Below are 26,659 nucleotides of genomic sequence, written 5' to 3'. Positions count from 1 at the left end.
ATATCCTACTGCATTCAGTTAGGAACTTTGACTCAGAGAGATTCATGAGTTTGCCCAGTGTTACTCAGTGCATGGGTAACTGTCAGGACCTGAACCAAGATCTGTAGGAAGCCTGGTGTAGTGCTCTTTCTCCAGAGCATCATGGAAACGGCAGAGGTTCTGTGAAATATACTTTGTAAAGCATGGGAACATTATTTTCTCCTGTAGTATCATGAATTTATATACCACCTGGGAAAATCCAGTGTCAGAGTTTGAGTAGCATCATAGGAAAATCACTGGGCTAGGAGTAAGGAAGCCTGGCTTCTGATATCAGCATACCTCCTAACTGGCTGTTTATTGAACCAGTTGTGCTTCTCTGGGCCTCTGCTTCCTCAATAGTAAAGCAAGAGAGTGGGACTTCATAAACGCCATTATCCTTATAGTCTTAATATTGTAGTCCACTGAGGTTCTAAGCTAGTTGAGGTTGAATGATCTCTGATGCCTACGGCATAGTTTAATCTGTTGCTATCTACACTGGAAAAGGAAGTCTTTTCTCCTTTTCAAATGATTTTTAAAAAGACTGATTTCAGCAAGGGCTAGATTTGGACTCAGCAGGCAACACCCGGCTCCACCACTGCGCAGCATTGTGGACCCAGGCAGGCTTCCAAATCTGTCTCAGCTTTGGGTTTCTGGGCTATGAAATGGCGGTGCATGTCTATATCGCTCCCAGGGATTCTGTTAGGATCTCATTTGAGACTTAGATGAAAATGCCTTATTGTAAAATATTATATCAGTGTAAGCTACTTTGAGATAATTGCCCTGTGTTAGGACAAGATTCCCGTGCCTCTTTCCTCAGGAACAAGGAGGAGGGGCTCAAAGAGATATCTGAGGGAACGGGTACATGCTGAGGGGGATGAGGTTAGGGCTTTAGAGAGGAAAGTGCCGGTACTCCTCAAGCACCCTGCATGGGGTATAACCTACGTCCATCCCCGATGGCAAATCCTTTCTGCAAGGATAGAAACTTCATGATTCTCTGGATTTGAAGTGGGGCATCTTTGTGGAAAGGAAGGAGAAAGAAAGGAAATCAAAAATACTAAGGGATAAAAAGAGCCAAAAGAAAAATAATAAATGAGAGAGGAAGAAAGGTTTGTAACAGATTACAGGATATTGTCAACTGTGATAACGTGAAATGTGAATAAAAAGTTCTGTTTACAAATAGGGAGAGGTTCTTCTGGCTGTTAAAATACAACTTAGATACTTTCTCAAGCCATCTCTCATACTATTTTCTTTGAGTGTAGATAAGACTTTTATGGATAGATTATTATTTGTAAACATTTTGCTCTACGATTAAAACAAAGGTCACACATAATTCATGAGGCAAGAAGATATAAGAACTCCAGAAACTGCCTGGGATCTCTCAGGACGTGGAAAAAGACAGGGGACCTCAGAGCCTTGCATGCCATCCAGGTAATTGTCCCTGCAGTGGAGGACAGAGGGCTTTCTTTGACTGTGTTTTCCCTTGCTGACTATTAACTGGGCCAGAAGGGACAAGTTATAACGCTAATGATGTTAGCCATGCTTTTTGTTGCTGTTTTGTTTGATGTGAATTAGTTACTTCCTTTCTTCCCTTATAATAAAGAACATTAACTTTGGTACCAGTGCTAGGATGAATCATGGCTGGGCAATCTAGCAGCTGTGAAACTTTGTAAAAGTTACTTAATCTTAATGAACTTCAGTGTCTTCATGGGTAACATAACTTAATGATATTTGCAACCCGCAGCCTAGTTATGAGGATTAAATTAGATAACAGGTGATCATTCAATAAATGTCAGTTCACTTATAGACTATTTAAAAAGATGTTTTACCTCCCTACCCCCAGATATTCGGCTTGACAAAGAAGTTCCTGCTATTTGTATCTTAAGGGGGTTTCAGGACATTGAAAATACTTCCATCACTTTTGGAAAGGAAGTTCGTCCGGGAGTGCAGTTAATGCAATGTTAAAAAGAGGGGGTCACCACAGCCCCACACTCTTCACCTTCTGTTTCCCTCTTTATTAACATTCTGTCCAAGTGTTCCTATAGATTTTTATCTTTAGATTTTCCAGACAAGTTTCCATTTCCAATATTATACTATCATTCCCCTTAAGCAATCTATTGTATGAAAGTTAGAACATATATCCTGATTTGGATGATAAAGTATGCTCAAATGAAAACTCCATGAATTATTCATCTTTATAATTATTTGGAGAAAAATTCTGGACCTAATGCCATACTTACACTTAAATAAATGTCGGATGAACAGAGAAGAAATATTGGATGTATATTTTGATCTTATGTGGAGGTCAATTGCCAGATTTTCTGATACAAATTCTAAAGTTATAAAGGAGAAGATAAATATAACAATTTTTGAAATTTTCAGTATGGAAAAAATATAACTGAAAGAAAATATACTGGGGAATATTCTGTGTAATATAAAAAAGACAATAAATATATACAGAAAGGCCTCACAAATTCCTGAGAAAAAGAGATAAACAATCAAACAGAAAAATGTACAAAGCTGTAATCCAAAAACTCACAGAAAAAATTTTAAAAGCCATTCATTATATAAAAAGATGTTTGGCTTCATTAATATTTTTAAATGCTAACAAAAACAATGAGGCTTTTCTTTATTAATATAACAAAATTAGCAAGAAAGAAACTGGACAAAGATTTGAAGAAACTAGCATTCCTGTGCAATATTAGCAGAATGTACAGTACAGTCCATTCAGAGGGCATTTTAGTCAAGGGTATCAACATGATAACATGCTTGTTCTGTCAATCCACAATCCTGTGTATCCGAATTTATTTTAAAGATAGAATCAAAGCTGCAAAGAAGTTATGTGAGTGGGAAAAGGTTCATTACAATCAATCCGTTTCTGAGAAATAAAACCAGGTTAGAGAACTATATAGTTCCATCTATCTATACATATGTATGTGTATACACACACACACACACACACATCCTTATATATGTATATATACATTGTATATAATTATGCACAAATATAGATGTGCATAGAAAGATGTCTGTAAGCTATTCACTAAATTGTTTCTCTCTGGGAGATGGGATTTACTTTCTATTTTCTAGTGTTTTGTTGATCTTTTAATAATTCATGTACTGTTTGGTAATGGGAAAAAAAGTTATTTTCTTTTCTTTTTTTAAAAAAAATGTGGTTACCACCTAAGTATAAAGGTAAGATGATGAACTGAAGTCAGGAAATCTGGTTGTAGCTGTGTGACAATGACCAAATGACTTCATACCCATCCGCTTCATGTTTTCTCATCTGTGAAATGTGGGTATCGGTCATATATTCACTTTTAATTCTGCCATCAAAAATTCCCCGTTAGGACTGACTTGATTTGATTGACTTCATTATAGAAGGTGCGTTACCGCCTCATCTAGGAGAAAGCTTGCCTGGGACCCCCTCTACTGGCTCTCCTGAGAATAGCAGGGGCAGGCTCTTCACAATATCCGGAATACCTCCATCCAGACCTGCAAACTATTCAGCTCTGTTAGGTCTCTGGAACTGACCCAGAGGCCTTTTAGGTGAGAACAAAATCTCACAAGTTAAATTTTCCTAGTCTCTCTATTTATCTTGAATTCCCTTTGTTGTATAACCTGGGCTTAGCCAGAAAATTATTTTTTCTTCCATATGTGATTTGGTACCTAAATTTCTAGGTCTTTCTCACCCATGTGAATGTGTTCAGATTGCAGATCTGGGTGAATCCAGGAGCTTCAAGTAGAAACTAACAAGGACTCAGATCCTTGCTGCAGACGTTTCTGAAGCACTTCTGTCCTCCGGGGAAGAGGAAGATGGCTTCCATGAGCATGTGGCTGTTCCTTCTGGTTTGCTGTGCAGCCAGCACCCAAGTCCTGGATGGTAAGAGTTACTCAACTGGAATGAGCCCACAGTCAATGTTCATGCAACGCACTGACATATCCATCTGTTCCCCTGAAAACATGGAGGCACTGGAGGAAATAGATGTCAAAGACAGAAATGAAAGACAATGTGATGTGGTAACAAGTGCAAGGTCTTCAGAATCAAATTCTAATCTTGTAAGGTTGTAAGCCATAATTAAATCATCAACTAAATGTAGGTTGTAAGAATTACTCTGGAAGTTTATTGTGAGAGTAGATTTAATGTATTTAAAGCATCTGACACCTAGCAATGAATCAACGATAGCTATAGTTAGAGCTACCTAGTATGTATGCATTGTTTTCCTAGTGGCACAAACCAGGAATTCCAGTTTGCAAGGGACTTACAGCCTAGTGGGAGAGATGGTCCCTACACATATGTACAGCTAACATCAAGTACCAAGCAGTATGTCAACAGAGTGGAAAGCAACCCCCAGGGTCGCCCAGTGGAGAAGCAGGGGAAGAAATCTATGTGTGAGCTAAGAATAAGTATCATAGATGATCTGAAATGGAAGGAAATGAAATGTGGGTTCATCTGGGGTATTCCTTTGTTCTGTTTGTGAGGAAAATGAGGCCCAAAGAAAGGTAAAGAATTGCCCAAGGTCACATAGCAAGATTATGTGCTGTTCTGGCTCTTACTCCCAAGTGCCTGTATATACCCTGGGGAGTGAGGATCAAGCCACCCTACTCTGGGATTCCACTGAACCTCTTTGGTTTTTCTCCCTGGATGAGGTATTGCAAAAACACTCACCACTGGCCTTCCATCACTCATTCACAGATCTCCCTCACAGATCAGAAAGACTTTCTACTTACTGCTGCTGTCTTGGGGCAGCCTGTTTTATGACACATCCTACAGACTCTTTGCACTATGGCTTATGGGAAAAGTCCAATCCTGCACTTAAGGGAGGTATGGGAAACTTAGGAATTCATTTTTTCTCTCAATAAGACGTGGTGGTCAAGATTATTTCCCTATTGCTTCAACAGTGATTTCTTTGTCCTGATCTGTGGTTGGTCTTCATCTGTAGTAATGTATGCATTACATCAATATATAGGGAGACAAAGAGCAATATGATTTATGGACAATAAAAAAACTTTATTCTGTACAATTTTCAAAAATATTACATTGGTTATTATTTGATTATTTTAATAGTTAAAGTTTATTAAGTAGCTGTTGTTTATTGAACAATCACTATATACTAGCTCAATGCTAATCATAGCACATGCATTATCCCATTGAATTCTCTTGAAAAGTCTATAACGAAAGTGTATATTGTTAGTCTATTGTACAAAAAAGGAAACTGATGTATACCAATGGTATTTCTATTTTTAGTTTTTTGAGGAACCTCCATACTGCTTTCCACATGGTTGAACTAGCCTACATTCCCACTAGCAGTGGAGGAGGGTTCCGGTTCCCCTTTCTCTGCATCCTCACCAGCATTTGTTGTTCCTAGTCTTTCCAATGTTGGCCATCCTAACTGGTGTGAGGTGACATCTCATTGTGGTTTTAATTTGCATTTCTCTGATAATTAGTGATGTGGAGGATCTTCTCATGTGGCTGTTGACCATCTGAATTTCTTCTTTGGAGAAGTGTCTGTTCATATCTTCTGTCCTCTTTATTGTACAAAAAAGAAAACCGAAACTATAGAGGTTAAATAATGTCCCCAAGGTTGCATCCCTAGTAGGTGGTTGAGTAAAAAGACTACTAGGTGTCCAGGCAAGATTCCAGGAGCACAAAGCTCCTGACATGGGAGAAATGGGGGTGCTCTGGCACCATGAGAGGCAGAGCAGAGGTCTGGAGGTGCTGCGGGAACATGGCTTCTCTCCCGGCTTGCACCTCCGTCCTCATCTGAGTGTACACAATGGGGATGTGCATTCTTACCTCTCAGGAAGCTCCTGGTGATTGGACAAGGCAATCTGAGTGACTGTTTGTGGCTGATACTGGTTTCAAGCCAAATAAATGGAGTCAAATGACCACAGTGACTAAGCACTTCTACCTGGAGATGAACCAGGATTTGTCTTAGATCAAATCCTGTCTCTGTCACTTACCTGCTGTGGGACCCAGCAGGGTAGCATAGGGGTATTTCTAGGAGCTGACATGTCTCCACTGGCCAGCACATGGCCATGGCTGTATATGGTGTGGTGAGGGGCACTAAGGGTAGAGGAGAGAGAGAAAAGTGGGTAAGGAGGAAGGGGAGAAGGAAAGAATCAGAGGCAGTGAGATAGACAGACAGTCAAAAAGGCACAGAGCCCAATAGAAAGACAGGAAAAAGACAGAGAGACACACACAGGGAGAGCTAAAGGCAGCAAGAGAGAGATGGAGGAATACATAGGAACAGTCAGAAAGATACGGAGATGCCCAGGGAAAGAGTTGGACAGAGAGAGATGGGCAGAGACAGAGAGTGCTGCTCATAGAGACAGAGACAGAGAGAGGAGAGAGTGAACTAACAGCCTGGCCTCAAGCATGGTGTTGGGGCTCCTTTGTGCTGACCCCTCCAGGTCCTCTTTGTGGATCTCTGAGAGCTCAGCCCTCATCACCTGGATTCAGGAAAAACAAAGGTCATGGTGGTGGAGGGTCTTTACAAACATGTTTGCCCCCAGAATGCCAAGTGGAGTCATTTCAGAGTTCACAAAACAATCAGAATGGACCGAACTAGGAGCATCTGAGTGATGCAAGGGGTCTCTTTCCTCAGACTGAGGACAGAGATTCGGGCTTTTCTTTACCACCTCTTTCCAGATCTTCTCATCCACGGTAAGCTGCAATCCATGCTTCCTGATGGCTCTCCAGGAGGTGCCTTACTGAAATTCAAGCCCTTTCGTATGTAATAGCAACCAATCATCAGCCTTGTCCTTACAAAGATCAATTTTTACTCTAAGAGTCAAGGATCTCCTTTGCTTTCTTTCCTTCTAATAAAATAACCAAACCTCCAACCCTTTAATGATTTCTGTTGCTAACTTTCCAATTTCTTATTTTTCCATATTTATAAAATCCAAGATTAAGAGGGTTGGTGGCAGGAACATGGGTTTGTATGTAAGTCATCAAACTTACAATGAATAATTCTGTAGCATAACCCCCTTTGCACAGTGCCTGGCTGCAAGAAAGCACTTTCTATGTAGAAGCTGTGATAATGGTCACAGAAGCAGCAGTGCCGGTAAAAGCTTTCTTTTTGTTTAATGTAAAATGAAGTTTGTATTTGTAAAGGTGTAGGTGATGCATGTCAGTGCACGAGTACCTTCGTGGCTTGTCTCTAGTGCATTTGAGGCCCCCCCTTGCAACCTTCCTCACTGTGCCTCAGCTGGGTCGGTTAGCATCCATCCTGCAGAGGTTCAAAGCATGGCGCATGCAAGGGATCTATGCCAATAGTGAGAGTCGCACTCCAAAAGGAGCTGGGGTGCCACACAGGAAGATACAGCGAGGGCCAGGTCTGGAAAGCCCTTAAATGCTACACTGAGTGGGGAGCTGGTACGAAAGCAACAGGAAGTCCCTGGAGATTTAGAGGCAAGAGATGAAGTAGAACAGGAGTGGGGCAAACAAGTGACAATACTGTCATCAGAGTGGGAAGAGAGGAAATACTATATAACCACAACAGTCTGTGGACGTCTGCGGGGGCAGAAAGACCAGCCTGTGGCACCAGAATGCAGCCACACTGTTACAAAGTCAGCTTGCCCTTCCCTTCATCAGCTGGGCCGTCTGCATTCCCAGCCATCTGCCCTCTTCACAAACCTTCAGATTCAGGGAGGTGGCCCATTCACCGACTGGCCAGCAGGAAGAGCTGGTGCTCTCTGAACTACAGCTTCCTTGGCCCTGACTTGCCTTTACCTTCCCACCATGCTTGCCTGACAGCCTGTGCTTAAGGCAAACTTAAGTGCTTGCTCCTCTTCTGCACACCTTGCACATTACTGCCTCCATTCCTCTGCTCACCACACTCTTTGCCTAAAAAGTCTCCCTCCCCTATTACTGCCTTACAGCCCAACCATCCTCAAGTTCCAGCCAAGTTGCCACCTACCTGTCCTGTGTCCCCCTGTCCAAAAGAAACACTCCCTCCTTATAAGGCCTAAAACTACCAATTTATGCCCCTCATCCACTGTTGTGCTGCCTTGAATGATAGCTGTCTGACCTCACTACTAATGTGGGCGCCTGTCTATTCTAAGTGTGCATTCTGTAACTGGGGAAATAACCACAGGGTGGGTTTGGGGACTCACTGGGTCCACTGGGAGATGGACCTGAGCTAAAATTCCATTGACCACTTCATTCCACAAGACCCTGCTCTGATTGGTGGGCCACAGTGACGTTTTGGGTCTCCTGGAATCAGTGTCAGTTCAGAGTCAGTGTCCAACAATCCTCAAAAGCTGTGATTATTTCCTGTTCTCCAGTACAGCTGCCCTTGTAAAAGGCCACAGTTCCCCTGGGAGGGCTAGGAGAATGATGAGCAGTATATAGTTTAAAACAGCATAAAGATCACCAGTATAAAGCTGCACCACTGGTTCTTCCTTAAGGGTGCCCAGCTGCACTTTCATTCAAGGGGTTCTAGGTCTGCAAACTGGCTCAAGTGTGGAGTTTGCTTTTGCCATCCTAACTTGTCATTGCTCTCTGTTCATGTGCAGGCATCATCCTGAGACCCAGCTGTGCTACTGGGTGGTTTTACTACAAGTCCAATTGCTATGGATACTTCCTGAAGCTAAGGAGTTGGTCTGATGCTGAGGTAAGAAATCTGGCTCACACTTGGACTGGCATCTTGAAAGCAAGGGGCCACCCAGAGCTCCAGGTCTCATTTGACCCAGAATCAAGGGTCTTTCCCTGGTCTTCTAAGAAGTCACTGCCAGTAAAATGGAGAGAAGAGAGCTGTTATGTTCAACTCATTCAATTTTTCTTTTTGCTATCATTAATGTACAATCACATGAGCAACATTGTGGTTACTAGAGTCCCCCCATTATCAAGTCCCCACTACATACCCCATTACAGTCACTGTCCATCAGTGTAGTAAGATGCTATAGAGTCACTACTTGTCTTCTCTGTGCTATACTGTCTTCCCCGTGACCACCCCCTACATTATGTGTGCTAATCGTAACACCCCTTATTCCCCTTATCCCTCCCTTCCAACTCACTCTCCTCAGTCCCTTTCCCTTTGGCAACTGTTAGTCCATTCTTGGGTTCTGTGAGTCTGCTGCTGTTTTGTTGCTTCAGTTTTTGCTTTGTTTTTATGCTCCACATATGAGTGAAATCATTTGGTACTTGTCTTTCTCCACCTGGCTTATTTCACTGAGCATAACACCCTCTAGCTCCATTCGTGTTGCTGCAAATGGTAGGATCGTTTTCTTCTTATGGTGGAACAATATTCCATTGTGTATATGTACCATGTCTTCTTTTTCCATTCATCTACTGATGGACACTTAGGTTGCTTCCATTTCTTGGCTATTGTAAATAGTGTTGCGATAAACATAGGGGTGCATATGTCTTTTTAAATTCCTTGGAATTCCTGGGTCAAATGGTATTTCTATTTTTAGTTTTTTGAGGAACCTCCATACTGCTTTCCACAATGGTTGAACTAGCTTACATTCCCACCAGCAGTGGAGGAGGGTTCCCCTTTCTCTGCATCCTCACCAGCATTTCTTGTTCCTAGTCTTTTCGATGTTGGCCATCATAACTGGTGTGAGATGGTATCTCATTGTGGTTTTAATTTGCATTTCTCTGATAATTAGTGATGTGGAGGATGTTCTCATGTGGCTGTTGGCCATCTGAATTTCTTCTTTGGAGAAGTGTCTGTTCATATCCTCCGTCCATTTTTTAACTGGGTTATTTTCTTTTTGGGTGTTGAGGTCTGTGAGTTCTTTACATATTTTGGATGTTAACCCCTTGTCAGATATGTCATTTACAGATATATTGTCCCATACTGTAGGATGCCTTTTTGTTCTGCTGATGGTGTTCTTTGCTGTACAGAAGCTTTTTAGCTTGATGTAGTCCTATTTGTTCAATTTTTATTTTGTTTCCCTTGCCCAAGGGGATGTATTTAGGAAAAAGTTGCTCATATTTATATTCAAGAGATTTTTGCCCATGTTTTCTACTAAGAGTTTTATGGTTTCATGACTTACATTCAGGTCTTTCATCCATTTTGAGTTTACTTTTGTGTATGGGGTTAGACAATAATCTAGTTTTATTCTCTTGTGTGTAGCTGTCCAGTTTTGCCAACACCAGTTGTTAAAGAGGCTGTTCTTTCCCCATTGCATGTCCAATGCTCCTTTATTGTATATTAATTGACCATATATGCTTGGGTTTATATCTGGGCTCTCTAGTCTGTTCCATTGGTCTATGGGTCAGTTCTTGTCCCAGTACCAAATTGTCTTGATTACTGTGGCTTTGTAGTAGAGCTTGAAGTCAGGTAACATAATCCTCCCAGCTTTATTCTTCCTTCTCAGGATTGCTTTGGATATTCAGGGTCTTTTGTGGTTCCATCTGAATTTCAAAACTATTTGCTCTAGTTTGTTGAAGAATGCTATTGGTATTTTGATAGGGATTGCACTGAATCTGTAGATTGCTTTAGGCAGGATGGCCATTTTGACAATATTAATTCTTCCTATCCATGAGCATGGGATGTATTTCCAATCATTGGTATCTTCTTAAAATTTCTCTCATGAGTATCTTGTAGTTGTCAGTGTATAGGTCTTTCACTTCCTTGATTAGGTTTATCCCTAGTATTTTATTTTTTGATGCAATTGTGAATGGAATTGTTTCCCTAATTTCTCTTTCTGCTTGTTCACCATTAGTGTATAGGAATGCAACAGATTTCTGTGTACTAACTTTGTATCCTGCAACTTTGCTGAATTCAGATGTTAGATCTAGTAGTTTTGTAGTGGATTTTTTATGTTTTTTTATATACAATATCATGTCATCTACAAACAGGGACAGTTTAACTTCTTCCTTTCCAATCTGCATACCTTTTATTTCTTTGTGTTGTCTGATTGCCATGACTAGAAGCTCCAGAACTATGTTGAGTACAAGTGTCAACTCATTCAATTTTTTAAGCTTAGTTCTCAAGACACCTGGTCGCAGATGGAGGGGACAGTGAAATGACAAGTAGATCTCATACCAGACTTAAGAGGCAAAGTTCCAGCTCTCTCACTCTTGGCTGTGTGAACTTGGAGGGAAAAATCACTTAAACACATAGAGCCTATTTCCTCTTCTTTCCCAGGAATCTCTTGCAACCAGTACACTCACTAAATGTTAACTGGTAATCTGTCCTCTGTGCCTCACAAATTTGCAAGTCAAATGAAATTACAAGTATCAAAGCATTTTGGTATTATAAAGTGCTTGGCAAGTGTGAGGACTCAATTATCATTTAAACACTAACCACATCTAATCATGAGCAAGATACTAATGGTGAGCACTGCAGTAGCAACTGTAGCCAAAAACATGTTTTTAATAAATTAATTTAAGTTTTATCATGGAGGCAGATCTTGCAATACAACCCCAAAAGAGCAGAAAATGAAGTATATATCTCTATCAAGTTATATGTCAAATATATATATGTACTATATCTATAGAAGTATATTTATAAAGTGTATACATGAAATGTATGCCTTGTTTAATTGGTCAATAAGTTTCTGGTTGGAGAGTGGTTATGCCACATGCTCTGTACAATCCTTAAACAATAGGAGCTGTCGTTCAATGATCCAGATGGCACTCCCTTGAGTACCAGTGAAGGCAGCAGCTTTGCAAAGGAAGAGTTTAGGATCAGTGAAGATGTACATCAGAAAAACAAATTTGGATTTGGCACTGCAAGTTTTAGAAGTTGCCACAGAGCAGACAGTTACGTATCAATACATGGTCTAGTTTAACTGGGAAGAAGAAACTGGAAACCCAACTAGATCAAATAAGTCCTGTGGCTATTCTGGAGGAAAGGCAGACAGAGAGGCACATTCTTCTAGAACTGAAAAATCAATAACATAGACTCTTTAATTCAAAACCAACATGGATGGATGGAGCTAGAGGGTATTATGCTCAGTGAAATAAGCCAAGAGGAGAAAGACAAATACCAAATGATTTCACTCATCTGTGGAGTATAAGAACAAAGAAAAACTGAAGGAACAAAATAGCAGCAGAATCACAGAACCCAAGAAGGGACTAACACTTACCAAAGGGAAAGGGACTGGGGAGGATGGGTGGGAAGGTAGGGATAAGGGTGGGGAAGAAGAAAGGGGGTATTATGATTAGCATGTATAATGTGGGGGGGTGGGGGAAAGGGGAGGGCTGTGCGACACAGAGAAGACAAGTAGTGAGACTACAACATCTTGCTATGCTGATGGACAGTGACTGTAATGGGATTTGTGGGGGGGGACTTGGTGAAGGGGGGAGCCTAGTAAACATAATGTTCTTCATGTAATTATAGATTAATGATAACAAAATAAAAAAAAGCCAACATAGAAGGAGTCCCTTTCTCCTGGAGGAACCATCACAGATTTTTAGGCAATTCACCTATTCCTATTTGGGACCAAATAAAAATAAGTTACAGAGCACTGTTTACAAATTACAACATAATAGTCTCATGCAATAAAGGGCAATAACAATTTTAAGTAGAGAAGACATGAACTTGGGAGTTACATAGACCTAGGCTCTATTCTGGGCAACTAAGTCTGGCATCTTTTCTGATCCTCCATTTCCTCAACTGTAAACTAAGAGTGGGCCCTACTTCTAAGACTGTTGTGAGGATTCAGTGGGATAGCATGTGCGAGGTGCTCAGCATATTGGAGGTGCTCCCTGAGGAGCATACTGCATTCCATCTGTTCTTAGATGCATCGTCCTCAAGTTGTGACACCTCTGAAATCATATGTGTACAGTACAAATAAGAGTTGTGTCACAGATTAAGTGGCAGTGCTTTTTTCTTTCTTAGTGGGACATAAAAAATGGCACATATTACAATCAGTGTGTCTTAGATTTGTTGAAATGCAATATTATAATACATAATTATAACAATTATATCCCCACAACAACTCCCTTGTGTAGCAGTAATTATTTTCTCCATTTCATAGATAAGAAAATTGAGCCTCAGAGAAGTGAAGTGACTTCTTAAGGTCACATGCAGTAATGAGCGGCAAGATCAGGGTGCCTGGCAGTGACACTGCCCCTAAAACTGACGCCCTGGTCTTGAGTTGCCTCTTTCTCTGAGAGCTGACACTTGTGGCAGTTGTGTTTTCTTCCCTGGTGACAGGAAGTCTCTGCAGGGTTTAGATCACAACTTCCAGAGGACGGGTTGCTGTGCGGGTCCAGGCTTCTGAGGCTTCTGAGGTGAGGTTGTGCTTTGGAACCTCAGGCGTCCTTACCGCAACTTCTTGCCCGCAGCTGGAGTGTCAGTCATATGGAAACGGAGCCCACCTGGCATCTCTACTGAGTCTAAAAGAAGCCAATGTCACAGCAGAGCACATACGTATCTATCAAAGAAACAAGCCTGTATGGATCGGCCTGCATGACCCACAGAAGGTAACCTCAGACTTGGCCCACAAATGCCCCCCTTGGGAAAGCCCCTTTCTGAGGACTGATCCCCAGGCCTACTGACAAAGGGCACACAGTGTGAATCTTCTTCAGTCCCATGCCTGATAGAGGCCAAGTCCTTCAAGGTCAGGATCCCAGGTCTAGCTTCAGTGGAGGAAATTATTTCAATGGTGTAATGTAGTAGACCCTCTATATAATTAGTCTTCCTGAATCTTAGAACACAAAATTACCAGCTTTCCAGAGCCTTAAAAGAAAAGATTGTATATGTATACATGGGGATATACATATATATAAACACACACACACACACACACACACATAGACCTGTTATGAAACCCAGCTTAATTAAATCCCCATTAGATCTTGAGTTAAAATTGGTAACATTTAGTTAAGTGTATCTCTAGATGCTATTATGTTTTTGACGTTGTCCCTGTTTTCACTGAACCCTCCTTTTACCCTCTGCCAATACCTCATTGTAAAGAATGGCATGTGAGGTTTTTGGGATGGTTGCTGAGGTCTCTATGTAGGGTCTGCAGTTTTCAGATTCTTTGTGGGGCTTCTATAGTTAACCTAAACAAACATGAAGCACAAGGAGAGAAACTCAGACCTTCTGTTTCTTGATAAAACTTTGCTTGTAGATGTTACAAATATTTTATACAACTAATTTTACATTTTGGTGTATTCACATTGCTATCAATCAGAGCTCTCTCATTCAGAAATAGAACGAATATTTACATCTATTTCTACCGGATATTTTTTGTAATTTAACTTCTTTACACTCATGACTGAGAAAAGTAAGTGGATAATGGAATTCTAAAGTTGTGCAATGTCTGTAGGTATTACAGAAATGAAAATTAAAATAGCAATATAATTGGACTTAATTAGGTTATCAAATTTTTACTTTGCCTTAATGAATATTTTTTAGGAAATGGAGAAATCACCCAGTAGGTGGAGATGTAAATTTGTGCAAGAGAACTGTTTTGGAAAGCAGTTTGTCTGTGCACATCAATATGCGCAAAATATTCATGCCCTTTGGCCCATTAATTCTATTCGGATTATGTCCTAAAAAAATAGTTTTAAGGAGAGAAACAGCTTTATGAACAAAGCTGTTTATAGCAGGTCGTAGCAATGTTCTTTATAATCATTGTAAATTGGAAACAGCATAAACATCAACCAGTAGAACTTCAGGTAAGTTATGGCCCATCATTGCTACTAAAGACTGTTTTGAAAGCAAGATACAAAGTTGAATATATATTTGAAAGACCACCACATTTTTAGTATGTGGAATTATTGTGATAGAAAGAATGTTCACACCAGAAGTAAGTATGCTAACATATTAGTAATGTTTTCCTCTTAGTGGATAAATGGAGTGATTTGTCTAGTTTTCCTTCTTTATACATTTCTGTGCTTTCCCAGGTTTTGCAATGAGAACTATGTTTTCAGGATCCCTGCAGGGCGCCTGGGCTGGGGGCAGTGGGTGGGCTGACCCTCACTGGTCTGGCTCCTGTGTTTCCAGAAGCAGAATTGGCAGTGGATCGGTGGCGCCATGTACCTTTACAGAAGCTGGACTGGCAAGTCCGTGGAAGGGAACAAGTATTGTGCTGAGATGAGCCCCAAAGGCAGTAAGTTCCGCCGCTCCACCCACTGCCCCTGCCCAGAGCACAGCTCCCTCCTTTTATCTATGCAGAGCAAAAATGGACCTCCACTCCCCTCACTGCATTTCACACCAGCAACTCCTCTTTCCTCAGGACAGTAGCCTTGCCATAGACATTGTTTACCAACCTTCAGGCGTTTGCGACCATTTTACAATCTTTGCCATATCAATGGGCCAGCTGTGCAGTTACTTGATATTTTTTTAAATCCACTTGCTTTTTTCTTAAACGTACTTATTTCTAAATTCTGTTATATGTGAGGAGAGGGAAATGTCACATTTTGGGAAAGTCAGACTATGGGGAGCAAAACGTATAACACCTTTCTGGATTCTTTACACTTAGGGCTCCCAGCGAACCCTGGAGACCTGCCTTACACTTAGGGCTCCCCGCGAGCCCCGGAGACCCTGCTTATACTTATGGCTTCCCGTGAGTCCCAGAGACTCCATCTTCCACTTAGGGCTCCCTCGAGTCCCAGAGACCACCCCGTCTTGGCCCCGTCTTCCCTCCTGCTTGTCTCTGAGTTTCTTGCCCAGCAAGTGGTGCCCAGAACATCAGCTGCAGGCTGCGCACAACCATTTGTGCCTCCTCATTTCTCTCGCCTTTCACTCTTTGCTTTTTGTGTTAGTTAAGTTAGTGCTTACTAGTACTTGGTACTAATAACATTTTGGGTCGGGTAATTCTTTGTTTGGGGAGTGTCCTGTGTGTACGCTGTAGGTTCAGCATTCTGTGGTCTCCAGTCAGTAGATGTCTGTAGATACCCCATCCCCACAACTACCACCACAGGTTGTCACAGCCAAAAATGTCTCTGAACATTGCTAAGTGTCCCTTAGTTGGGGGTGGAGGGGTGGAGGGTGGGCAAAATCACTCTCATTTGAGAACTAAAAAGTGATGTGGGAGAATTCAGTTGTAAAATAGGAAAACAGAATATCAAAAATGAAATGGATACTTGATACCAAAGGGAACCTGCCAGTGGGTAGAAAAGGCCACCCTAGTGTCACCAGGAGTCCCCTCCTAGGCATGAAGTGAGCCTGGGATGGGGTCTGGACTGAGGACTCAGGACTGGGGCATGGGTGGAAAGTGACATGGAGGCAAAGCTTATCATTGTCCGAGGAGTGAAGTTTACATGCGCAAGAAAGAGTGAGAAGACTTCCAGCAGCAAAGGCTGGGTGGTGGCCATAAGGACACAACCTCTGAGGCAAGGTCTGGGAAGACCTTCACGGTAAGATCGTCTTTGTCTCAGACGAAGGAAGGACTTTTCATTGACTCCCACAGACCACAACTGCTGTTATCAGAGGCAGAAGTCAGCTCAGATGGAAAGAACACAACCAAGACTGATAGGTAGACCCTACCAAAATGTGGATTTCTATCGAAATTAAGGAACAGTTTTTTGAACAATTAGCACTGTGCAAAATAGAATGGGCTACTCCAAGAAGGAGTGAGAAACCCATCACAAGAGTTAACCAAGCAAAGTTCACTTCAGCAAAGTTCCTTCAGCAATAACGAAGCTGCCTGGTGGGAACCAAAAGCCTAACTGATGCCCTCCTGTGAACATCGGACCATGTGCACATGCTTCCCTTTGCAGCTTAACACAGCCCAGCCCCTACTATCCGAGTACAGGCTCTTCAGGCAGAACAGCACAAGGAATGAAACAAGGATTAGAGAGAAATGGGTGGAAGGTAGAATTTAAGAGAACTTCACCCTCAGTACCATCAGTATCATTTTATATTTGTACAACAGATTCAGCCCCACCAACTCGGTGCTTGAATTGCTCTGTTAAGACTCAAAGGGTATATTAACGTTCCCAAACACAGCTACACACCTACCCTCTGTGTGCATGTCTGTGAGCGGATTTGTTCCTTTTTTACATCTATTCACAAAGACCCTAAAGAGGACATTTTACCCCGTTCATCCTTCCTCCCCTAGCTGACTCCTCTTTTATATTACCATGGTTCACTTTGGAACATTTAATAAAAATAATTAGGGCTCTACATTTTAAAAAGTAATTTCATCTTCGGTAAAGTTTGGGTCAGGACCATGGGCTCTCCCTCCGAATGCCTGGCTGGGATTCTGGCTGCTCCATTTTGCTGTGTGGCCTTGAGCAGGTTTCTTACTTCTTTGTGCCTCAGTTGCCTCTTCGTGATAAGGGGAAAATAATAGTACTCTTCATCCTAATATGTGCGAAATGTTTATCCCGGGGCAGGTGAGGCTCATGATCCTTGTGCTCCGGGGTGCGGGCAGACATGGTCTCTCATCGAAGGCCACCCTGTGCTTCCCCCTCTAGCACTCAGAAGGGTGAGGAGAGTGAAAGCAGGCACCTCCCGGGCTAGTGCTGTGGCTGAGCTGGCCGTGCTTCCCGTGGGTGTGTGAAGCCTCATGCCGTGTTCTCTTTGCCCCATGCTGTGTCAGTGCCCAGAACGCCCGTAGTCTCCATTTCATGCACACTCTGTGGCCTGGCTCTGGCCTGGCATGGCAGGACCCATCTTCTCTTACCCTCCTCTGCTGGCCATGCCGCCAGGCCCACCCTCGTGCTCCAGGGCTCTCACCCACCCTCCCAGCACACACTGGCCTCAGGGCGGGTCCTGCAGGTCAGAGCCCATGCAGACAGCTGATGACTTGTCACACTGCCGAAACCCCGGGATGACAAGTGCATCATGGAGCTTGGTTTCTGGAAAGGTCACCTCTTTCTTGCTCTCATTCCTTTATAAATGGGGGGCCTCTTGGTGTGCTGCCAGTTTAACAGCTTCCAATATTTTGAATTTCAAACAGAAGCTTCTTAGAGGCTCAGCTGTGGTTTTTGGAAAGATCAGCCTCAGCATCTTGTTTCAAACACAAAGGAGTCCCTGTTTTCAGATGGTTTATGTCAGGCCTTGTCTTTCCTCAAGAGCAGTGCTGGTGTGGAGCTTCTGCAATTGTTTTTAATGGTTAAATTGCCTTTCTCTCTGTTAACAAAGTTAGTACCTGTGTTAGTCTTAGTCTGGGTTCTCCACAGAAACAGAAGTAATAGGATATACCTAGAGAGAGCTAGAGATTTATTTTAAGGAACTGGCTCGTGCATTGCTGGGGCTGGTAAGTCTGCAATCCACAGGGCAGGCCAGCAGTCTAGAGTCCACGGGCAGTCTGGAGGCAGGATTCACTGCTCTTCAGGGAGCCTTGGTCTGCTTTCTTAAGGTCTTCTCTGATTGGATGATCACCCACGTTATGGAGGGTAATCCGCTTTACTTGAAGTCTACGCCTTAAGTACTAACCACATCTAACAACATACCTTCACAGCAACATGTAGACTGGTGTTTCATCAAACAACTGGCCACCACATCCTAGCCAAGCTGACACATAAAATTAACCAGCATGGGACCTTGTCCATGGATCCAAGCAAAGCACCCAGATAATGCTGGTAAGCCCAGTACAGAACCAGATGGATTTAAATGTCTGCTTGTTTTCTTACAGATTTTTTAACTTGGGACGCCAATGAATGCAGCAAGCTCCAACACTTCCTGTGCAAGTACCGACCATAGCACAGCCACAACCCAGATTCTCCCAGCCCTGCACAAGCCTCTTCCTCTTCTCTGTCTGCCATGCTGGCTCCATCTGATCCTTGTCTCAGGCAGTAAACATAGCAACTAAGGCTGATGAGGCTCTGACTGCACTGATTTTTTTAGGCTTAGAGGCAGAGACCTCAACATTGGGATGACAGTAGCTTCTGCCTCTAGTGGTTGCCCCAGAACCTCTTTCCACAGCACTCCTCATGTCTCCGCCCCACTTCAGCCGCCTGGAGCAGACAGGTGGAGTGTGTTATAGCTAGGTCTTTGGCCGTAAGGGATAAGGTCTGAAAACAAGAGGAGGGAGCTCAGGAATGAGCCTCTTGCCCTCTTCAGCTTCTGCACAGCTCTGCCTTCTCTCTATTGCCCACATCCTCCTCCTCAGACACCTGCTTAGTTTTGATTTTGTCATAGGGAATGCTTACCAGTACGGTCTCTGTTAGGCAAATGTGGGCCAAGATTTCAGGGCTATCTTTTTTACCAAAGAGTTGTATGCATAGACGTTTGTTCTCTTCCAATTCAGTAGTCATGGGAGCACAAAAGTGAAATAAGACTCAAAACATACAAACATACCCAAGTGTTTCTTCGTCATCTTCCTCCGAGTCTCTCCCTTCAACCTCCTCAGAATAACTCCTCCCCAGTTGCAACCCTAGTTTGAATAGAGGAGAGATGGAGGTGACATGCCTGGACAAACTCTGAGCAGGGATGAGTGGGTGGCTGGGATATTTAATTGTGAATACTGTAGTATATGAGGGGAAATGACCGTCACAGCTGTGCGTGGAGCTGACCTGGGCCTTCAGTGCTCATTTCTTCTCTGCCACTAACAGGCTGTGTCCCTTTGATCAAGACTCTTGGCCTTGTTTGAGATTGAGGTGGTTTGCTCGAATACTGAGGAAATAATTTTTCCCTCATACAGATTTGTGACTCCCTGAGTCAGGAATCTATTGATCATATTTGCATGTCTTAGAGGGGAATGCCACTGGAGAAGAAAGGGCATGTGGCTGGGCTATGCAGCACAGGCTGTGTGGGTGGTCACTTGCATCACCCACGTTGCACTGCCAACCAGTTAAACCAATAGAATCTTATGCCCTAACCTGAGTAGACTCCCCATCAACTTAGCAGACTGGGTAGCTATCAAGTGCTGGCTGAAAAACAGATACAATGAAGAAAAGGGAAGTGAGACAGAACATCGACCCTCCCTCCCACTCTCTTCTTCTCTCCTCCTTTTCTTCTTCCTTCCTCCCACCACATTCTTGTCATTCTTTTGGTTGTCAAAGGGGAAAACATCATAAATAATGTATTTCTCCCTCAAGCATTGAGAGATTGTTAACCCAAAGGATAAATCTCTTAATAGTGAGAGCTCAGACAAGATGACAGGCAGATGAAAAAGGGTCATTCTTTGAAAGCATAAAGTTAACTTCAGCAAAAAGCAGCCAGCATCTCCTAAAAAGGTTCAGGGATACAAGTAGCAGACTTGGTGCCTTTGTGGGAAGAAAGGATGTCCTCATGGACCTTCAGGGTTTACAAAGCAGGCTGGACTCCAGCCCCTACTTGATTCTTAGTCATGTACTTTTGTGCACTGCACAAACTATACAGCCCTCTTGTGTGGACCTGGTGACACACTGGGCTAAGAGTGGAGCAAGGTGGTTCTCTACCTGGGTGCTAAGGAGCATCCTTTGGGAAACTCTATTCTAAGGACCCACTTCAGAGTCAGGTCTGAATTGAGACACTGGAGAAGCATCTCATGTGAGAAAGACATTGTTTCTAAAGATATGCTCACTTATATAAAGACTCCAGTCATGGTCTATGGTGGTTTAGTCCAATGGGAAGAGCAAAGGTTTTGGAATTAAGCTGCTCTGGGTCTGACTGGCTCTGTCTCAAACTGGCTGTATGATATGGAGCCTAAAGTCTCTGAGCCTCTTCTTTTTTTCTCAGGGATTTGGGGATTAAATTAGTTAAAAGATGTAGAGAGTTTTGAATGGGTCCTTGCATATGTGCCTAACAAATATCCTGTATGGAAGTCATGTGAGCTATCAAAATTAGCTGCCTAACTTCTGTGACACTACCTGACATCTTCTGCTGGAGACTAGAAGGACCGTAGCATAGGATAAAACTTGCATTCTAGAAATCTCTGTGTATGTATCTGCCTGGCATGTACATGAGCACACAGGAAACAATACAGCATAAGATAGTGAAGGAGGTATATACCAAGCATTAATTCAAAAATTCAGTACACATTTCAATAAGACTTACTGTATATAAAGTCTTTGTAGTCACTACATGAATAAAGGCAGAGGAGACTAATTTGAGGGCATGAAGATTAACCCAGAAAGAATTTATTTTAAAGCTTAAATATAGCTGGAAAACTTTTGATTTTGCATTACATGTCTTAGTACACAAAAAATGAAACCATGAAAGAAAAATGTGACAAATTATCTCAAAACTTAAAACTTTGCTCTTAAGATATGCTGTTAAAAAGGTAAAAGACATGCCACAGAATGGGAAAACATATTTGTACAATATGTATCTGAGAAAAGCCTTTCAACTCAACAAGACAATTCAATTATTTTTAAATGGGGCAAAAGATATGAACAGATACTTCACCAAAGCAGAAATGCAAGCGGCCAAAAAGAACATGAATAGATATTCAACATCACTAGTCACTAGAGCACTTCAAATTAAAAGCAAATGTGGTTATCCTTGGAATGTGTGATTCAACACAAGAAAACCAAGTAATATGTCACATTAATAAAATGAAGGCAAAAAAATCTACCGACCATCTCAATTTATGAAGAAAAAAATTTGATGAAGTCCATTGCCCTTCCACATTAAAACACATTTCAGAAACAATAAAAAAGAACTTACTCAACACGATAAAAGCCTTTTTCAAAAATACATATCATTTTGAAAATATGATTTCACAAATCATATTCAGTGGTGAAAGACTGAACACTTTACCCCCAAATCAGGCATGAGACAAGAATAGTTGTTTTTACCACTGCTATTCCATATTGTACTGGAGGTTCTAGCTGGAGTAGTTAGACAAGAAAAAGAAGTAAAAAGCATCCAAATTGGAAAGGAAGAAGTAAAAATGTGCAGATGACATGGCCCTTTATATGTAAAATACTGAATAAGAAAGCTATAAGAGCTAATAAATAAATTCAGAAAATTTTCAAGGTATGAGATCAACACACAAAAATCAGTTGCATTTCTATACACCAGCAATAAACAATCCAAAAATGAAATTAAGAAAGTAATTCCACTTATAATAACATTTATTTATTTATTTAATAATAACATTTAAATGAATAAAATACTTGGGAATAAATTTAAGAAGATAAAGATTGTATACACTAAAAACTACAAAACATTGCTGAAAGAAATGAAAGAAGACCTAAATAAATGGAAAGGCATCCCATGCTCATGGATAGAAAGATTTAATATTGTTAAGATGTCAGTAGTATCCAAAATAATCTACAGACTCAACACAATCCCTATCAAAATCCCACAGGCTGTTTTGCAGAAATAGAATAGCTGAATCTCAAATTTATGTGGAAGTGTAAGGGGCCCTAGATAGTCAAAACAATCTTGATAAAGAACAAAGTTGGAGGATTCACATTTTCTAATTTCAAAATGTACTGCAAAGCTACTGTAGTCAAAACAATATTGTACTGACATATGGATGGACATGCAGACCAATGGAATAGGATTGAAAGTCCAGAAATATATGTATGTATCTATACCCAGTTAATTATTTGTAAGAGTGCCAAAACTATCCAATAGAGGAAAGATAGTCTTTTCAATAGATGGTGCTCCCCATGGAAAATAATTGAACTGAACTACTACTTCACATTATGCAAAAATCAACTCAAAGTGTGTCAATAACCTAAATGTAAGAGCTAAACCATAAAATTCTTAGAAGAAAACATGGGGTAAAACTTCATGACCTTGGATTTGACAAGGATTCTTATATAGGGCATCAAAAGCACAAGCAACAAAAGAAAAGTTTGATTAATTGAACTGAATTAAGATTAAGTACTTCTGTGAGTCAAAAGACATTATCAAGAAAGTGAAAAGAAAACCTGGGGGAAAATATTTGCAAATTATATATATGATGAAAGTGTAATACCAGAATATACAAAGAAACCCTATGAATCAACAACAAAAAAATGAACAACCCCAATGAAAAATGAACAAAAACTCAAACATTTCCCCAAAATGGCACACAAATAGCTAGTAAGCACATGAGAAAATACTCAGAATCATTAGTCATTAGAGAAATGCAAATAAAACCATAAGTAGATACTACTTCACACCTACTAGACTGGCTATAATGAAAAAAAAACAGAAAAGTGTTCCTGAGGGTGTGGAAAAATTGTGTATTACTGATTAGAATGTAAAATAGTGGAACTGCTGTGGGAAAGTTTGGCTGTTCCTTGCAAAGCTAAACAGAGTTACCCTGTGACCCAGAAATTCCACTCCCAAGTATATGTCCAAAAGAATTGGAAGCAGGGGCTTGAACAGATACTTGTACATCAATGTTTATAGCAGCATTATTCACAACGCAAGTATCCACCAGCAGATGAACAGGCAAATAAAACATATGTATAAATAATGGAATATTATTCAGCCATAAAAGGAATGAAGTTTTGAGATAGCCTACAACATGCAAGAACTTTGAAAACATGCCAAGTGATGTAACATTTGTGTACAAGTATCTGTTCAAGTCCTACTTTCATTTTTGGAGGGTATATACCTAGGAATGGCATTTCTGGGTTACGGGGTAATTCTATGTTTAGCTTTGCAAGGAACTGCCAAATTATTTTTTACAGCAGTTGTACCATTTAACATTCTGAACAGTAATATGCAATTTTCCCACATCTTCACAGGCACAAAATGACACATACGTGTGATTCCATTTGTATGAAATATCTAGAATAGACAAATTCTTAGAAAGAGAAAGTAGATTAGAGGTTACCAGAGACTAGGGAGTAGAGGGAAAAGGGAGTTATTGCTTAATGTTTACATAGTTTGTTCTTTAGGTGATACAAATTTTGGAAATAGTGGTGATAATTGTACAACATTGTGAATATAATTAATGCCAGCGAATTGTATAATTAAAATGGTTAAAACGGACAGTTTGAGGCTACATATATATATTTCCAAAATTTTTAAAATTAATAATGTAATATACCAAAATCACTGAGTTGCACACTTTAAATGGGAGAATTGTATAGTATGTGCATTATACCCCAAGAAAGTTGTTTTTAAACATCCAAAACAACAAAACCAAATGTGATCCCACTCCGTATCTACTAGAAAGCTAAAATTAAAAGGGCTAATTAAACATTTAAAAATGTTGGTGTGGATACACAGCAACCCGAACCTCGTACATTGCTGTGGGGATGACAAAATGATGCTGCCACTTTAGAAAAGCTTGTCAGTTTCTTATAAAGTTAAACCTACTTACCATGCAACCCAACAATCCTTTCCTGTATATTTACCCAAGAGTAATCAGAACACAGTCCACACAGAGACCTTTATGCAATTGTTAATAGCAGTTTCATTTGTGATAGTTTAACTCATAATGGCACAGAACTGGAAAAAACCCAAATACAAACCTACTGGTGAATAGATTAACAAACTGTGGCATATCCATACAATGGACATTTCAGTGATAGAAGGAAACAAATTACTGATGCACTCAAGGACAAATCTCAAAAATCATTATGCTGTGTGCAAGAAGCCAAACTCAAAAGATTACATGCTTTAAAAATCCACCTATCTGAAACTCTAGAAAAGGGGAAACTCCAATGACAGAAAGCAGAGCTGTGCGTGCCAGCAGCTGCAGGTGGAAGAAGGGACTGACTGCACAGGGACAGGAGGGAATGCCTTTGGGTCATGGAAATGTTTTATATCACCATTGGGTGGTGGTTATACAGGTATTTACATTTGTCACTCCATCACAAAGCACACCTAAAAAGGATGAATTTAATAGTAAGTAAATTATACCACAATAAAACTGACTTAAAGTTATGAAAACACTTTACCAGAAGGGGAGGAAAAATTCAGCCAGAAAGCATCTTCAGCAACTTCTTTGCTTCTGGAAAGCTTTAGAGTTTAGTTAGTTGCCGTAAAATATCATCCTTGTTCCATAAAAAAAACCTTTAAATCTAAACCTATTTATTCACTAAATGTTCGTGTTCCTCACCTCAATCTCCTCTCCCAATATCACCACTATCAGAATGATTTCCATCTCTCCCCTGTATTCCTCCATCTATCCACTTAATTATAACTTCCTTCTTAATCAAAATGCCAAGCCACTTAACCCAATTATTTTGTAACACTTCAAAGGTTCCCAGTAAAGTGAGAGATCAGTGGGCTTAATCACTCTCCCTCCCTTCAACCTTATCAAGACCTCTGTCAATAATACCCTGAAAAACTTCATTTGCTAACTAGTGTTAGCTTCAGATCAAGGGTCCCTCACATCTTCCAGGAACTTCCCCTGGTTTTGATAAGACTGCTTTAGAAGAAACTCCGAACTGGTACAGCACAAAACCTCTCCCTAAGTTTGATTGCCTTTTAAAATCTTTGTAATCTTGGGCACGTCTCCTCCCTTCTAAGCTTCAGTTTCTATATCTATAAAATGAGGGTCTTAGATTAAACTCACATGCTTGCAGGGTCTTATTAGAAATGAATAAGTGAGGTGGTCTGGTGTGAGGCAATTAGGACTGGGAAACTAGCAGTCAAATGAATTTCTTTGAACAATGTGTGAGCGGAATAAAGCAGATCCATTGACCTTTGCCCATGTGAGCCAGCTGGCAACCCTGAAATGGATGATTACTTCCAACTCTAACATTCTTGTCGTGTGCCCTGTCCTCTCCGGCAAGAACAGCATGCAACAACAGCAGGATTCTTCTGCAGAAAGCTTTATTCTTCAGCTCTTTGTGAAACAAATGAGTTGGGCAGGACCCAGAGGGGAAGGAGAGGCTTGCTTATATAGTTCTCATGCTCTGACCTGGTTGGTGCGGCTCCATATGCCTTATTAGCATAACCATTTGGTGGGTCTCATTGGTCCTTATGCCAAGGCGCAGTTAGCATGTAGTTTAGTGGTGTGGGATGATTTGTCATTAGGAAGTTCGGGGCCTTCCGGCTGCCCTGCATTGGGCGCTATTTTCTGAGCGCGGCTGCCAACACATTCTCTCTTGTTTTGGATCATGAAGTTCCCTGAGTGAGCGGTCAGTGTCTAAAGTCACAGGGACTTTGACAAAAGTAACAGTGGACATAAGACATAAGAACATGCACAGTAATGATGGATGTATGTGTCTTACTTGAGGACAGTCATTCTGGGCTATGCTGCAACCAAGAAAAAGACAGCACAGGCATATAAACATGTGAAAGTAGAAGCAAGTTTATGACCAATGTCCAGGCCCTGCCCTGCTGCCCAAGGGCCTCATGAAGGTGGCTGAAGAGTGCGTTTCAGGGACAAAGGTGGAATGAAAAGGAATCTTCAGGTAGAAGCCTGGATTTTTGAGTATTACACAGATATTAAGCCTTTTTAAAGTTCTAGAATATAATAAATAGTAAATAACTGATGGATCACATCACATCTAATTTAAAACTATTCTTGCTTCAAAAAAAAAATACCTGAGGATGTAATTAAAACCATGAATTTTCCCTATGGGAATTTCCTAGAAAAGATGGGTGGGCAAACCCTGGCTTTGCCTCTTCCTGAGAAAGTTTAATGTAGGTAACTTCCTATACACAACCGACCACTTCCTAAATGCCAAAAGTAACGCTGCTTAACATACATCTCATTTAATCCTCAAAAGGAAGACATGCCATCTTATAGAACAGTCTCTGGGACGGGAAGTGATCTGCCCTTGTAGTAAGTGGCAGAGCCAGATTCAAATGCAAAGTCTGTGCTTTCAAAGATGCTGCTGCAGCTTCAGTGCCATCCCTCTCTTCCTCTGGCCCAGTCTCAGTGACAGGGTCCACGGTCAGGTCTGCAGAGGCTGACCACTCAGCAGAGGGACTCAGTGCAGTGAATCGGGCAC

At 41.3% G+C, this 26,659-nt stretch overlaps 1 protein-coding gene across 2 annotated transcripts; it reads left to right on the top strand.

Annotated features, from left to right (window-relative positions):
• The first annotated feature begins 1,308 nt into the window (after positions 1-1,308).
• Positions 1,309-20,566, top strand: REG4 (regenerating family member 4). Of its 2 annotated transcripts, XM_037021337.2 has the most exons (7): positions 1,331-1,446; positions 3,397-3,564; positions 3,726-3,898; positions 8,536-8,633; positions 13,265-13,402; positions 14,931-15,036; positions 18,511-20,566. In XM_037021337.2, exons 3-7 carry the CDS (start codon positions 3,832-3,834, stop codon positions 18,576-18,578), a joined length of 477 nt encoding a protein of 158 aa, XP_036877232.1. In that variant the 5' UTR covers positions 1,331-1,446; positions 3,397-3,564; positions 3,726-3,831; the 3' UTR covers positions 18,579-20,566. The 2 variants fall into 2 exon arrangements, with proteins under 2 accessions (XP_017505537.1, XP_036877232.1); XM_017650048.3 differs by lacking the exon at positions 3,397-3,564 and having other exon boundaries at positions 1,309-1,446.
• The last annotated feature ends 6,093 nt before the right edge of the window (positions 20,567-26,659 follow it).

This window comes from Manis javanica, chromosome 4 (genome assembly GCF_040802235.1).
Source record: "Manis javanica isolate MJ-LG chromosome 4, MJ_LKY, whole genome shotgun sequence".
NCBI classification, from domain to species: domain Eukaryota; kingdom Metazoa; phylum Chordata; class Mammalia; order Pholidota; family Manidae; genus Manis; species Manis javanica.
Note: the sequence above shows the minus strand (reverse complement) of the source record. Positions and strands in the feature narration are given on the sequence as shown.